Consider the following 16,947-nt stretch of genomic DNA (forward strand, 5'->3'; position numbering starts at 1 on the left):
GGCACAGCGCCAGCAGCCCGCCGCGAAAGTGGACCAGTCCAAGGGAACTTGTAAACTGGCTCGCCGAGACAAAATCGGTATGATGGAGCTGCCCCCGACCGGTCTTCAGACCAAGTAGGGGGGAGATTATCTCTTTTCTCAGAAGTCTGGTTGCAGGACGTTCAGGATCCTTGGGTTCTGGATTTTGTTACCCAGGGTTCAGATCCCATCCACCCAGGGGCAGATTCCTCCTTTCAAACCTGTCTTCAAGACCAGAAAAGAGAGAAGCCTTTCTGGAATGTGTGAGAGATCTCTCCTCTCTAGGTGTTATCTTACCAGTACCCCAAGCAGAAAGGGGTCTAGGGTACTATTCAAATCTTTTTGTGGTTCCAAAGAAGGAGGGCACGTTCCGCCCGATTCTGGACCTAAAGTGTTTAAACAGAGAAAAAAAGGGAAAAGTCATCAGCACTAGTCCCATTCCTAATTCCTAATGTTGAATATCACTATAACACATATAATATACATAGCACATTAGTAGAAAGTGAAATACAATGAAATGTACAGCATATGAACAGAGTCCTTAGTATCCAACAACCAACAGGAGGCAGCACTCTGTCGAAAGGATGGTCAATCCCTGGTGATGATTAATCTGGAAAAAAGGAGACACAGAGGCGCCAATATGGCCTAATAACATTTGCACATGGGTAGAACAATTTGAAGTAGAGTGGTACTCACAAAAGTGGAGGACCCAAAGGTGTAAGTGGCGCAGGCTGGATCAATTAGCAGTGGTCCAGCTCACTGTATATCCACAATGGAGACACTCGGGTAGATAACAACAGGACAGCAACCCAAACTGAGCACAGTCTACTGGGCGACTGAGAGGTTCCAGCTTGCCTTTATTGCACCTGGAGGTGCGCTCCTAACTGTAAGTTTGACCAGTAATTGTGAATGTATCTATACTCAAACTGTACTGGGCTATGTTGTTTTATATCACCCACAGGATTAGAAGTTTGGGTTGCTCTCCTGTTGTTATCTACCCGAGTGTCTCCATTGTGGATATACAGTGAGCTGGACCACTGCTAATTGATCCAGCCTGCGCCACTTACACCTTTGGGTGTTCCACTTTTGTGAGTAAAGTGTTTAAACAAGTTTCTGAGTGTTCCATCATTCAAAATGGAAACAATCAGATCTATTCTGCCCCTAGTTCAAGAGGGACAGTTCATGACAACCATAGACTTGAAGGACACTTACCTTCATGTGCCAATCCACAGGAACCACTTCAAGTTCCTGAGATTTGCATTTCTGTACCAACACTTTCAGTTTGTGGCCCTTCCCTTTGGTCTACTTGCAGTGGCCAGAGCCAGAGGCATTGCTGTGGCGTCCTATCTGGACGACATCCTAGTCCAGGTGCTGTCGCTCAGTCTAGCAGAGGATCATTCGAGGGCTCTTCTTCTTTTACTCCAATCTCATGGTTGGAAGATCAACTCAGGAAAGAGTTCCCTGGTTCCCAGCAACAGGGTGGAGTTCCTGGGCATGATAATAGACTCTATGTCCATGAAAATATTTCTCACAGACCATTGACGCAGGAAGATTGCGTCCTCTTGTCTTGCCCTTCAGTCCTCCTCAAGCCCATCGGTTTCCAGCATAGACGTCATTCCATTCGCAAGGTTCCATCTCAGACCTCTTCAATTGTGCATGTTGAGACAGTGAAACACGATCATTCAGATCTATCACAGCAGATATTCATGGATGCTCGGACTCGGATTCCCTCTCTTGATGGATCAGCCCGGAGCAACTGTCCATGGGGACATCCTTCTTGAGACTGTCCTGGGAGATTGTGACCACGGACGTGAGTCTGGCAGGATGGGGAGCTGTTTGGGGTGCCAGGATGGCACAAGGAAAATGGTCCCGGAAGGAGTCTCTCCTTCCGATAAATATTCTGGCACGGCCTCTTCTGGGATCATTCAGCTGCATCAGATTCCAGACCGACAAATTTACCTCAGTGGCTTACATCAACCATCAGGGGGGTACGAGGAGCTCCCTAGCTATGAGGGAGGTGTCTTGGATCTTGGAGTGGGCGGAGTCGCACAGCTGCTCGCTCTCAGCGATTCACATTCCAGGTATGGACAACTGGGAAGCAAACTTTCTCAGCAGACAATCCTTCCATCCGGGGGAATGGTCCCTTCATCCCAAAGTGTTTGCAGAGATTTGTCTCAGGTGGGGAACGCCGGTGATAGATCTCATGGTGTCCAGACTCAATTGCAAGCTACCCCGTTATGGGTCGAGGTCCAGGGATCCCCAGGCAGAGCTAATAGATGCATTAGTGGTGCCTTGGGGGTTCAGCCTAGCTTATATTTTTCCACTGTTACCACTTCTACCTCGTGTTGTGGCATGAATAAAACAGGAGCGAACTTCAGCCATTCTGAGTGCTCCATTGTGGCCGCGGAGGATGTGGTTTGCGGATTTGGTGGGGATGTCATCCTCCCCGCCGTGGAGGTTACCCTGTCGCAGTGATCGATTCTCTGAGGCTGACTGCGTGGAGATTGAACTCCTAGTCTTGGCCAAGAGAGGCTTTTCGGAAACTGTTATTGATACTCTAATTCAGGCAAGGAAGCCAGTCACTTCTACCATAAGGTGTGGAGGACTTACTTTTCCTGGTGTGAGAAGCATGGGTATCCTTGGCATAGGATGAAGGTATCCAGGATTCTGTCCTTTCTCCAAGACGGTTTGGAGAAGGGTTTTGCCGCGAGTTCCTTAAAGGGACAGATTTCGGCATTGTCAGTCTTGTTGCATAAGAGACTCGCTGAGCTCCCTGACATCCAATCCTTTGTTCAGGCCCTGTCTAGAATCAGGCATGTCTTTAGACAGTCTGCTCCCCCGTGGAGCTTAAACTTGGTCTTTAAGGTTTTGCAGAGGGTTCCGTTTGAGCCTATGCTTTCTATTGACATTAAGATTCTGTCCTGGAAGGTTCTCTTCCTGTTGGCCATTGCATCGGCACGCAGAGTATCTGAACTGGCTGCCTTGCAATGTGAGCCGCCTTATCTGGTTTTTCATGTGAATAAAGCTGTGCTTCGCACTGGTTTTGGGTTTCTTCCCAAGGTGGTGTCTAACCGCAACATCAATCAGGAAATAGTAGTTCCTTCTTTGTGTCCTAACCCTTCTTCTTCTAAGGAGAGGTTACTTCATAATCTGGATGTGGCTCGTGCCCTGAAGTTCTATCTTCAGGCTACGAAGGATTTCAGACAATCTACATCTCTTTTTGTGGTGTATTCAGGGAAGCGCAAGTGGCAAAAAGCCTCTTCTTCTTCTTTGTCCCTTTGGTTGAGGAGCTTGATTCGCTTGGCCTATGAGACAGCAGGACATAAGCCTCCTCAGAGGATCACGGCTCATTCAACTAGAGATGTGGCTTCATCTTGGGACATCAAGAATGAGACCTCTATGGAGCAAATTTGTAAGGCGGCGCTACCTGGTCCTCCTTACACATTTTTTCAAAGTTTTACAAATTTGATGTTTTTGCTTCTGCGGAAGCTGTTTTTGGGAGAAAGGTTTTGCAGGCGGTGGTGCCCTCAGATTAGGGTCTGCCTTTTCCCTCCCGGTTTCATTCAGTGTCCTCTAGAGCTTGGGTATATGTTCCCAACAGTAATGAATGAAGCTGTGGACTCTCCTCGCCTTTAGATGGAAAACATAAATTATGCTTACCTGATAATTTCATTTCCATTGAGGGGAGGAGAGTCCACGGCTCCCGCCCGTGTCTCCGATGGGCGGACCTAAATTTAATTTATCGTCTGGCACCGTTTATACCCTGATATTTCTCCTACTGTTCCTTGTTCCCTCGGCAGAATGACTGGGGGATGAGGGAAGTGGGGGAAGTATTTAAGCCTTTGGCTGGGGTGTCTTTGCCTCCTCCTGGTGGCCAGGTTCTTAATTCCCAACAGTAATGAATGAAGCCATGGACTCTCCTCCCCTCGATGGAAATGAAATTATCAGGTAAGCATAATTTATGTTATTGCTCAGTGTCTATACATATAGTCACTTGAGGGGGCATTTGTAATGTACGGCATAAAAAAAAAAGCCTAATACCCTGACAAAGTCACATTTCCTAGTGACGAAACTCGTCGGTGGGCGGGGCTAGGAGGGTAGCGTGTGTCATTTATTTTTATGTACATACAGTGGTTATTAAGTTAATACTTGCAATTAATACATATAGTAACAAGACATTGTTACAGTAGATTGAATGTGATACATGATTATGGTTGAGGAAATATACTGAATTCCCTGTATGTGGGATGTTTAACTAGTAATAGGGACATTAGTCAGAAATCGACTGGCTGGGTAACCCCCACGAAGCTTGCAGGCAGGAGGACACCTTTGAGTGCATAGGAGTTCCTGTCCTGTACTGAGAGTTTGAATACGTGTTCTACCCCTATTGCTTTTTGAAGTACACAAGATATCACCCACACACACCCTCCGGCTACCAGGCCTAACTTTTGTTTTTAACATAGTGTTGGGTAACATGGGAATATGAGGATTGATTGTGATATACCCATTCCTAGTACCCAATTTTAGATTAATGTTGTGTCGGTGTTCTAATTTTCCATAAAGTGTTCTATTTTTAACCTATTTTTCAGTTAATCTACCTTAGAATTGAAGTACACCTCCATGTCAACCTTCTAGTACAGTGTTCTTAAAATAATGTATTTATTTTTATTGAAAAATAACAGAATAGCATATAACCTTTCAATAAACTATGCCAGCCTGCTACATTTGTGTGACCAATCTCGGGTCATTATGGTTTTTCCAGTATTTCTCTTTAACAAGTTTTACATTTAAACAGCTCTACCAAAGTCCACTCTTTCTATTTTCTTCAGATTATTAGGAAGAAGCTGCAGCAGTTCTGTTTCTGTTTCTTTTTTCTTTCTACTACACCTTTAAAGTTAAGAAATAAAGGCTGACACTACTTTAAGATGACTACCTTATGACAAGAATAATACTGTGTTCATGAAAATATATTAATTGTGTGCTTATGTGATTGTAAAGTTTAATCAATTAAAGCCCAGTATCTAAAAATACTTTTAAAAACAGGGGCACTTTAATTCATTTAACTTTACAAACACGCTTTTTAAAAAAAAAAAAAAACTTAGCTTCTTTTTACGTTAAACAGGCCGCCGATCCTCCGCCTGCATCTTCTTCTGTATTTTGCAGATCGATGACGAATCCGGCTTCCTCAGATCGTTGCGTGCCCCATTGGCATCCAGCTCCTGGGGCACGCAATGATCGCCAGTCTGTTTACCGTAACGATAAGAGAGTATTTTTTAACAAAAAAGCGTGTTTGTAAAGTTTAATGAATTAAAGTGCCCCTGTTTTTAAGTGTATTTTTAGATACTGGGCTTTAATTCCTTAAACTTTACAATCACTTTAAGATAATATCACTTAACTGCAAAGTATAATAATTTCGAATACATAAGTCTAATACATTTCAACAAATGTGGGCTAATACATGTACTTGTGTTCTGCAGGCAGCTTCTATGCCAGAACTGTAGCACATGATTGTGGAAACATTGAAGGTGATGACATGCAAGTAGATTTCTTGAAGGTCAATAACAATGATGTGGTACATGTAAAGGACATCGGTGATGAAGTGTCATGGGAAGGACAGTCACTAAGCACTGGAGATCGTGGCTTGTTGCCTATTGTTGGAGTTGAGCCACTGCCACATCCATTCTACCAGTAAGCAATGTTGTTCATATCACCCAGCATGTAAATGTCTGCTAATAATTGGAGGTGGCAAACTGGTTGTTAGCTTAACAACGCTTGATCTGGTTTAAGACCCGTTCACATTATGCATTCTGCCTAGTAGTAATTTCTTATGCATTTAATTAGAAGTTTTATTTTTCTGTGCCACTTTTGTTAAAAGTATATTAAAGGGACATAAAACCCAAAATTTCTTTTAATGATTCAGATAGAACATACAATGTTAAACAACTTTCCAATTTACACCTATTATCAAATTTTCTTAATTTTCTTGTTATCCTTTGTTGAAAAGCAGTGATGTAAACGTAAGAGTGTGCACGTGTTTGCAGCAATGTATAGCAGCGGTTTTGGAACAATGTTATAAATTAACAAGAGCACTAGATGGCCGCACTATTTTCTGTCATGTAGTGTCCCAGACATGTGCACGCTACCTACCTAGGTATCTCTTCAACAAAGAAAAACATGAGAATTAAGCAAATTTTATAAAATAAGTAAATTGGAAACATTTTTACAATTGATTTCTCAATCTGAATAATAAAAGAAAATGTTTGGGTTTCATGTCCCTTTAAATGCAAATTGGAAACTGTGTGAAACTACAGTTTCACATCTGAGAAGTATTTTCCTCTGAAAATGCAGCTTTGTGCTGTATACGTTTAGTATATATTTGTATGATTTTTAATTTAATTTCCCTGTTCCCAGAATAAATGGAGCCTTGCTAGCCAGTCACACCTCTGTCTGTATAGATGTGGTATAAATGTGTATGGTGGTGCACACATGCAGTAGAAGCAAGAAAAACAATATCCCTCCTTTCTTCGTTTCCCTTAAAATATTTTTATATATACATACATACATACACACACACACACATATATATATATATATATATATATATATATATATTAGACATGTGTGTGTATATATATTATACACATATAATAATCACTCAGAATATTAAAAGCTTCATTCAAATAATCATCATGATTCTGAATGACTAGACCACTACCATTATCCACTGCTCTAAACACAAGTTGGTCAATGTCAGCAAACAATCTCAGGGATTTCTTTCTAGTATTTTTAAGTTGTCATTATACTTGTTTGTCTACAGTTTATCTCTATTCTTGAAAACTTGGTCTAGATCTTTATTTACCTTTTTTTTTTTTCTCAAATATTGAGATATATATATTTTTTTTAATCGACTATGTTGTATTACGGGTTGAGATTCATGTATACTTAAAAGGACACTGAACCCATTTTTTTCTTTTGTGATTCAGATAGAGCATGCAATTTAAAGCAATTTTTTAATTTACTCCTATTATCAATTGTTTTCATTCTCTTGGTATCTTTATTTGAAAAGCAAGAATGTAAGTTTAGAAGCAGGCCCATTTTTGGTGAACAACCTGTGTTGTTCTTGCTGATTGGTGAATATATTCAACCGCCAAAAAACAAGTGCTGTCCAGGGTACTGAACCAAAAATTTTCTGGCTCCTTAGCTTAGATGCCTTCTTTTTCAAATAAAGATATCAAGAGAACAAAGAAAAGTTGATAATAGGAGTAAATTAGAAATTTACTTAAAGGGACAGTCTAGGCCAAAATAAACTTTCATGATTCAGATAGAGCATGTAATTTTAAACAATTTTCCAATTTACTTTTATCACCAATTTTGCTTTGTTCTCTTGGTATTCTTAGTTGAAAGCTTAACCTAGGAGGTTCATATGCTAATTTCTTAGACCTTGAAGCCCACCTCTTTCAGATTGCATTTTAACAGTTTTTCACCACTAGAGGGTGTTAGTTCACGTATTTCATATAGATAACACTGTGCTCGTGCACGAGAAGTTATCTGGGAGCAGGCACTGATTGGCTAGACTGCAAGTCTATCAAAAGAACTGAAAAAAGGGGCAGTTTGCAGAGGCTTAGATACAAGATAATCACAGAGGTTAAAAGTATATTATTATAACTGTGTTGGTTATGCAAAACTGGGGAATGGATAATAAAGGGATTATCTATCTTTTAAAACAATACAAATTCTGGTGTAGACTGTCCCTTTAAAATTGCATGCTCTCTCTGAATCATGAAATAAACAATTTGGGTTCAGTATTCCTTTAACTTAAGAAGATAATTAATTTGTAAGTCTCTTTTTCTCTCGTGCTCTCTCGCTCTTTCTCTCTTTTATTTCTCTCTTAACAAAATGATTAACACAACACATATAAAGTCTGACACTCTCTTGCAAGCACACAGCTGATTAAAAGCAAAATGGAAGAGTTAGTTATAGCATTTGTCCAAATTGTTTAAGCCCCAGGGCCATATATTCTATATACTTTAATAACATACACCTAGATTTAGAGTTTTGCGTTAGCCGTCAAAACCAGCGTTAGGGGCTCCTAACGCTGGTTTTGGGCTACCGCTGGTATTTAGAGTCGTGTAGGTAAGGGTCTAACGCTCACTTTCCAGCCGCGACTTTTCCATACCGCAGATCCCCCTACGCCATTTGCGTATCCTATCTTTTCAATGGGATCTTTCTAACGCCGGTATTTAGAGTCTTGGCTGGAGTGAGAGTTAGAACTCTTAACGACAAAACTCCAGCCGCAGAAAAAAGCCAGGAGTTAAGAGCTTTTTGGGCTAACGCCGGTTCATAAAGCTCTTAACTACTGTGCTCTAAAGTACACTAACACCCATAAACTACCTATGCACCCCTAAACCGAGGCCCCCCCACATCGCCGCCACTCTATTAATTTTTTTTAACCCCTAATCTGCCGACCGCACACCGCCGCCACCTACGTTATCCCTATGTACCCCTAATCTGCTGCCCCTAACACCGCCGACCCCTATATTATATTTATTAACCCCTAATCCGCCTCACTCCCGCCTCAATAACCCTATAATAAATAGTATTAACCCCTAATCTGCCCTCCCTAACATCACTGACACCTAACTTCAAGTATTAACCCCTAATCTGCCGACCGGACCTCACCGCTACTCTAATACATTTATTAACCCCTAAAGCTAAGTCTAACCCTAACACTAACACCCCCCTAAGTCAAATATAATTTATATCTAACTAAATAAATTAACTCTTATTAAATAAATTATTCCTATTTAAAGCTAAATACTTACCTGTAAAATAAACCCTAATATAACTACAATATAACGAATAATTACATTGTAGCTATTTTAGGATTAATATTTATTTTACAGGCAACTTTGTATTTATTTTAACCAGGTACAATAGCTATTAAATAGTTAATAACTATTTAATAGCTACCTAGTTAAAATAATTACAAAATTACCTGTAAAATAAATCCTAAACTAAGTTACAAGTAAACCTAACACTACACTATCAATAAATTAATTAAATAAAATACCTACAATTATCTACAATTAAACCTAACACTACACTATCACTACACTACACTATCAATAAATTAATTTTCCTACCTTAATTCCGATTGGCTGATAGAATCCTATCAGCCAATCGGAATTCGAGGGACGCCATCTTGGATGACGTCCCTTAAAGGAACCGTCATTCGTCGGGAAGTCGTCGGGCAGGATGGATGTTCCGCGTTGGCGGCATGAAGATGGATCCGGAAGAAAGAAGATTGAAGATGCCGCTTGATAGAAGACTTGAGCCGGATGATGGATCTCTTCAGCCCGTGCTTGGATCAAGACTTCAGCCCGATGATGGACCTCTTCAGCCCGCGCTTGGATCAAGACTTCAGCCTGATGATGGATCTCTTCAGCCCCAGCTTGGGCTTGGATGAAGACTTCGGAGTTTCTTGTGGACAGATCGGTGATACCCGGCGTGGTGAAGATAAGGTAGGAAGATCTTCAGGGGCTTAGTGTTAGGTTTATTTAAGGGGGTTTGGGTTAGATTAGGGGTATGTGGGTGGTGGGTTGTAATGTTGGGGGGGGGTATTGTATGTTTTTTTTTACAGGCAAAAGAGCAGAATTCTTTGGGGCATGCCCTGCAAAAGGCCCTTTTAAGGGCTGGTAAGGTAAAAGAGCCTTTCTATTTGTATTTTAGAATAGGGTAGGGAATTTTTTATTTTGGGGGGCTTTGTTATTTTATTAGGGGACTTAGAGTAGGTGTAATTAGCTTAAAATTGTTGTAATCTTTTTCTAATGTTTGTAAATTATTTTTTTATTTTTTGTAACTTAGCTTTTTTTATTTTTTGTACTTTAGTTAGTTTATTTAATTGTATTTATTTGTAGGTATTTGTATTTAATTAATTTATTGATAGTGTAGTGTTAGGTTTAATTGTAGATAATTGTAGGTATTTTATTTAATTAATTTATTGATAGTGTAGTGTTAGGTTTAATTGTAACTTAGGTTAGGATTTATTTTACAGGTAATTTTGTAATTATTTTAACTAGGTAGCTATTAAATAGTTATTAACTATTTAATAGCTATTGTACCTGGTTAAAATAAATACAAAGTTGCCTGTAAAATAAATATTAATCCTAAAATAGCTACAATATAATTATTATTTATATTGTAGCTATATTAGGGTTTATTTTACAGGTAAGTATTTAGCTTTAAATAGGAATCATTTATTTAATAAGATTTATTTTATTTCGTTAGATTATATTTAATTTAGGGGGGTGTTAGTGTTAGGGTTAGACTTAGCTTTAGGGGTTAATAAATTTATTAGAGTAGCGGTGAGGTCCGGTCGGCAGATTAGGGGTTAATACTTGAAGTTAGGTGTCGGTAATGTTAGGGAGGGCAGATTAGGGGTTAATACTATTTATTATAGGGTTATTGAGGCGGGAGTGAGGCGGATTAGGGGTTAATAAATGTAGGTAGGTGCCGGCGACGTTGGGGGCGGCAGATTAGGGGTTAGTAAATATAATATAGGGGTTGGCGGTGTTAGGGGCAGCAGATTAGGGGTACATAGGGATAACGTAGGTGGCGGCGGTGTACGGAGCGGCAGATTAGGGGTTAAAAAAATATGCAGGGGTCAGCGATAGCGGGGGCGGCAGATTAGGGGTTAATAAGTGTAAGGTTAGGGGTGTTTAGACTCGGGGTTCATGTTAGGGTGTTAGGTGCAGACTTAGGAAGTGTTTCCCCATAGGAAACAATGGAGCTGCGTTAGGAGCTGAACGCTGCTTTTTTGCAGGTGTTAGTTTTTTTTTCAGCTCAAACGGCCCCATTGTTTCCTATGGGGGAATCGTGCACGAGCACATTTTTGGAGCTGGCCGCGTCCGTAAGCACCGCTGGTATTGAGAGTTGCAGTGGCGGTAAATATGCCTCTACGCTCCCTTTTTGGAGCCTAACGCAGCCATTCTGTGAACTCTAAATACCAGCGGTATTTAAAAGGTGCGGGGGAAAAAAAGTATGCGTAGCTAACGCACCCCTTTGGCCGCAGAACTCTAAATCTAGCGGATATATTTTTAATAATTTAATATTTTTTACTCTTTGTAGGAACCATATGCATTATTTCATATAGAAAACTGTCCTGTACTGTAAAGATCCATTTCTTTGCCATCAGTATTTTTAATGGTTTTATTTAAGATAAGTTTCCACAGTCAAATATTTCTATGAAACATAGCCTCATTATCTGCCTCCATAATCTATATGTACATAATAAATATGAATCATTGTGACATATTTTTCTTAACACAATCAATAGCCTTTTATTTTCAGGAATCCACCTAGTTGGTAATGCATTTGCCATCATGCCCGAGGATTGTTTAGGTTTGTTAGATAGGACTGTCTCTTCCAGGAACACACAGATTTTTTGTGTGGAGGGCTTGTCAGTAATGATGGGATCAAACAGACATCACATTATCTTATACAAGCAGAGAATAGAGAGAGAAAAGAACAAAAATAGAGCATGGAAAAAAGAAAAGAAATATGAGAAAATTGGAAGAGAAAGAGAGAGAGAGAAAGAGAGAGAGAGAAAGAGAGAGATACAAAACAAAGTTAGAGAGATTAAGAGGGAAATAATAGAAAGGGAGAGAAGAGTGAGAAGCAACACTAATACCATGGGCAAGATTTATCATGAGGCAAATGCCTTGATCGGTTGCAGGATCATTAATTTGAACAAGACAAAAAGTTATAGTGTTCTGCGCCTCGTGACAATACTGCACAAGCTCACTGGATAAAAGATATAGATATACAAGATAGGAGCGCCATCTTCACAGGAAGAATGGCTTAAGTGCGGCATAGAGATGTATTATGTAAACAAGTGTAACATTACAGGGAGTGCAGAATTATTAGGCAAATTAGTATTTTGACCACATCATCCCCTTTATGCATGTTGTCTTACTCCAAGCTGTATAGGCTCGAAAGCCTACTACCAATTAAGCATATTAGGTGATGTGCATCTCTGTAATGAGAAGGGGTGTGGTCTAATGACATCAACACCCTATATCAGGTGTGCATAATTATTAGGCAACTTCCTTTCCTTTTGCAAAATGGGTCAATGAAGGACTTGACAGGCTCAGAAAAGTCAAAAATAGTGAGATATCTTGCAGAGGGATGCAACACTCTTAAAATTGCAAAGCTTCTGAAGCGTGATCATCGAACATGGAAAATTCAAGAACAAGGGGTCATGAGCTCAAGCTAAAGGGTAGTAGATTCAGGAGTAATTTGAGGAAGCACTTCTTTACAGAAAGAGTGATTGATTTATGGAATAAACTTCCTCAAGAGGTAGTAGCAACAAACACTGTGGGGGACTTTAAAAATGCATGGGACAAGCATAGGGCTATCCTACGAACTAGATAAGTTTATACTGTTAGGTAAGGTGGGGCAGACTTGCTGGGCCTATGGCTCTTATCTGCCGTCAATATCTATGTTTCTATGTTTCTATGTTTAACAATCAAGCGTTTCATTCAAAATAGTCAATAGGGTCGCAAGAAGCGTGTGGAAAAACCAAGGCGCAAAATAACTGCCCATGAACTGAGAAAAGTCAAGCGTGCAGCTGCCAAGATGCCACTTGCCACCAGTTTGGCCATATTTCAGAGCTGCAACATCACTGGAGTGCCCTAAAGCACAAGGTGTGCAATACTCAGAGACAGGGCCAAGGTAAGAAAGGCTGAAAGACGACCACCACTGAACAAGACACACAAGCTGAAACGTCAAGACTGGGCCAAGAAATATCTCAAGACTGATTTTTCTAAGGTTTTATGGACTGATGAAATGAGAGTAAGTCTTGATGGGCCAGATGGATGGGCCCGTGGCTGGATTGGTAAAGGGCAGAGAGCTCCAGTCCGACTCAGACGCCAGCAAGGTGGAGGTGGAGTACTGGTTTGGGCTGGTATCATCAAAGATGAGCTTGTGGGGCCTTTTTGGGTTGAGGATGGAGTCAAGCTCAACTCCCAGTCCTACTGCCAGTTTCTGTAAGACACCTTCTTCAAGCAGTGGTACAGGAAGAAGTCTGCATCCTTCAAGAAAAACATGATTTTCATGCAGGACAATGCTCCATCACACGAGTCCAAGTACTCCACAGCGTGGCTGGCAAGAAAGGGTATAAAAGAAGAAAATCTAATGACATGGCCTCCTTGTTCACCTGATCTGAACCCCATTGAGAACCTGTGGTCCATCATCAAATGTGAGATTTACAAGGAGGGAAAACAGTACACCTCTCTGAACAGTGTCTGGGAGGCTGTGGTTGCTGCTGCACGCAATGTTGATGGTGAACAGATCAAAACACTGACAGAATCCATGGATGGCAGGCTTTTGAGTGTCCTTGCAAAGAAAGGTGGCTATATTGGTCACTGATTTGTTTTTGTTTTGTTTTTGAATGTCAGAAATGTATATTTGTGAATGTTGAGATGTTATATTGGTTTCACTGGTAAAAATAAATAATTGAAATGGGTATATATTTGTTTTTCGTTAAGTTGCCTAATAATTATGCACAGTAATAGTCACCTGCACACACAGATATCCCCCTAAAATAGCTATAACTAAAAACAAACTAAAAACTACTTCCAAAACTATTCAGCTTTGATATTAATGAGTTTTTTGGGTTCATTAAGAACATGGTTGTTGTTCAATAATAAAATTAATCCTCAAAAATACAACTTGCCTAATAATTCTGCACTCCCTGTATTTAAGTTACATACAGTGTCTGGCAGTATGTCTGACCATACCCAGATCGAGATTATGGGGCATATCTATCAAGCTCCGAAAGGAGCTTGATGACCCGTGTTTCTGGCGAGTCTGAAGACTCACCAGAAACAGCAGTTATGAAGCAGCGGTCACAAAGACCGCTGCTCCATAACCCTGTCTGCCTGCTCTGAGCAGGCGGACAGGAATCACAACAATTCAACCCGATTGAGTACGATCGGGTTGATTGACACCCCCTGCTGGCGGCCCATTGGCCGCGAGTCTGCAGGGGGCGGCGTTGCACCAGCAGCTCTTGTGAGCTGCTGGTGCAATGCTGAATACGGAGAGCGTATTACTCTCCGCATTCAGCGAGGTCTGGCGGACCTGATCCGCACTGTCGGATCAGGTCCGCCAGACTTTGTTAAATAGAGGCCTATGATTTTTTTTTTTTTATCAGTGGTTATCAATTGTAATCAGTAAGATGCAAGAGGAACGTGCTTAGGAAGCTTAATACTATATAACGAAAAGTGTATAGAGAGGTAACACTGTGTTAAAGTCGTGTACAGAGTGTCCTGAGGATAAATAAGTGGTTTGTGAAAAAGAAAGTGACTAATCTTATAGTCAAAACATAACAGCTACTTATGTATCAAAAAAAAAAAAGAAGAAAAAGCAAACCTTATAGCTACTTTTGTATAGAGGAGTGGCAATGTAAAAATTGCAACACTGTCTGTTGCAGATTGCTACATACGCTAACATTCGGCTATATTACGAGTTGTGCGTTAGGGTAAAAAAGCAGGGTTAAGAGGTCCTAACACTGCTTTTTTACGCCTGCTGGTATTACGAGTCTTGAAGGTTTAGGGGCACCGCACACTTCTTTGGCCTTACCGCAAAACGACTTACGTAAACTTCGTAAAGTCTTTTTTCTATGGGACTTCCATAGCGCTGGTATTACGAGTCTGTCCTGGGAGGCCAAAAAGTGAGCGGTACAGCCTCTCCTGTCAAGAGTCCTAACCCCTAAACCTAACACCCACTAACTTAAATATAATTTAAATAAATCTAAGTAAATATTCCTATCATTAACTAAATTATTCCTATTTAAAACTAAATACCTGTAAAATAAACCCTAAGCTAGCTACAATATAACTAATAGTTACATTGTAGCTAGCTTAGGGTTTATTTTTATTTTACAGGCAAGTTTGTATTTATTTTAACTAGGTAGAATAGTTATTAAATAGTTATTAACTAAAATAAAACCTAACCTAAGTTACACTAACACCTAACACTACACTATAATTAAATAAATTAACAAAATTAAATACAATTAAATAAATTAAATTAGCTAAAGTACAAAAAAAACAAACACTAAATTACAGAAAATAATAAACAAATTACAGAAATTTAAACTAATTACACCTAATCTAATAGCCCTATTAAAATAAAATAAGCCCTCCAAAATAAAAAAAAACCCTAGCCTAAACTACCAATAGCCCTTAAAAGGGCCTTTTGCAGGGCATTGCCCCAAAGTAATCAGCTCTTTTACCTGTAAAAAAAAAATACAAACAACCCCCCCAACAGTAAAACCCACCACCCACACAAACAACCCCCCAAATAAAATACTATCTAAAAAACCTAAGCTCCCTATTGCCCTGAAAAGGGCATTTGGATGGGCATTGCCCTTAAAAGGGCACTAAGCTCTTTTGCTGCCCAAACCATAATTTAAAAAATAAAACCCACCCAATACACCCTTAAAAAACCTAACACTAACCCCCTGAAGTTCGACTTACCGGGAGACGTCTTCATCCAAGCCGGGCGAAGTGGTCCTCCAGATGGGCAGAAGTCTTCATCCAAGCCGGGCGAAGTGATCCTCCAGACAGGCAGAAGTCTTCATCCAAGCCGGGCAGAAGTGGTCCTCCAGATGGGCAGAAGTCTTCATCCAGACGGTATCTTCTATCTTCATCCATCCGGCACAGAGCGGCTCCATCTTCAAGACATCAGACACGGAGCATCCTCTTCTTCCGACGACTAAAACAGAATGAAGGTACCTTTAAGTGACGTCATCCCAGATGGAGTCCCTCAGATTCCGATTGGCTGATAGAATTCTATCAGCCAATCGGAATTAAGGTAGAAAAAATCCTATTGGCTGATGGTGTGTGAAGATTTCAATCTTTGCAATCCTTGCAGATTCAAGGTGATTTACCAATAACCTTTTATTTGATGAAATATAAAATGAATGGATCATTCATTTTAACCTGCAACCGATATTTATGAAGCAGTGGTTTAAACCGCTACTTCATAAACCCTCGCGCCAACTTGGATTTGGCAGATGAAAATCACCCCGGATTAATTTAACTGGGCTAATTGACAAGCCATACTCTCACTCAATTGATTGCACGAGGGTAAGGGAGAGGCGGCATTGCAAAAACAAACAGTAAATATGGGGAATTTAAGCGCCGGGGTGAAACAGCCATTGGTGCAGGAGGTGGGGTGGCACCAGGACCAAAATGCTGAGTGGGCACATAGAAGCTAGTCTATACATTGGCATGTATAGAATGTGTACAAAAGTATAAACAGAAAAGGGGAGCTAATATATTTCTTAAAGGGTTAAGAATAAAATTAGAATAACACTGTTTGCAATATTGTAAATATGTAAATAAAAGTGTTAGTTCATGAAAACATATAAAACGAAAAGTATATTTTTATTAGAGATTCGTAATTAGTTGTTCTAATAACACCTAAGTGTAATAGTATATGAACATAAGAGAAATCCTCTCAATATAAGTGTGTATATACTAAGCATAAAAGGATATATTATATAACTTTATATACACAAACAAAAAGTGCAATGAGAGATCAATTACTTGATTGTGACCAATAATCTGCCTAAGGCTAGACAAATACAAATTTGTATTATGAGATTTGGTCTTCACCTAAAGGGTTAAACTGCCTCTGGAAAAATGAGGAACAGCAGTGAGCTAAAAAATGCAAAGTAAAAAATACACTAGAAAATGATATGAGATAAAAAATACAATATATAAAAGTGCAATTTTAATGCATAAGTGATACAAGGAAGCAATATTAAAATAAAATTGAGCTCAAAAAATTGTTTAAAAAGTTTCTTTTTTATGAAAATTATCTCACTGCAGTGGATATAGTTGGTATGATCAAAAATAATTT

General features: G+C 39.8%; 1 protein-coding gene across 10 annotated transcripts in view; it reads left to right on the plus strand.

The window, feature by feature from the left end:
• SH3TC2 (SH3 domain and tetratricopeptide repeats 2) overlaps window positions 1–16,947 on the plus strand; it is a 297,382-nt gene that overhangs the window by 175,606 nt on the left and 104,829 nt on the right. For all 10 annotated transcript variants that reach the window (XM_053717114.1, XM_053717115.1, XM_053717120.1 and 7 more), the window contains one exon: window positions 5,496–5,706. In XM_053717114.1, the coding sequence (XP_053573089.1) occupies window positions 5,496–5,706 (211 nt within the window). The remainder of the gene's footprint in view (window positions 1–5,495; window positions 5,707–16,947) is intronic.

This window comes from Bombina bombina, chromosome 6, assembly GCF_027579735.1.
Source record: "Bombina bombina isolate aBomBom1 chromosome 6, aBomBom1.pri, whole genome shotgun sequence".
Lineage (NCBI taxonomy): Eukaryota > Metazoa > Chordata > Amphibia > Anura > Bombinatoridae > Bombina > Bombina bombina.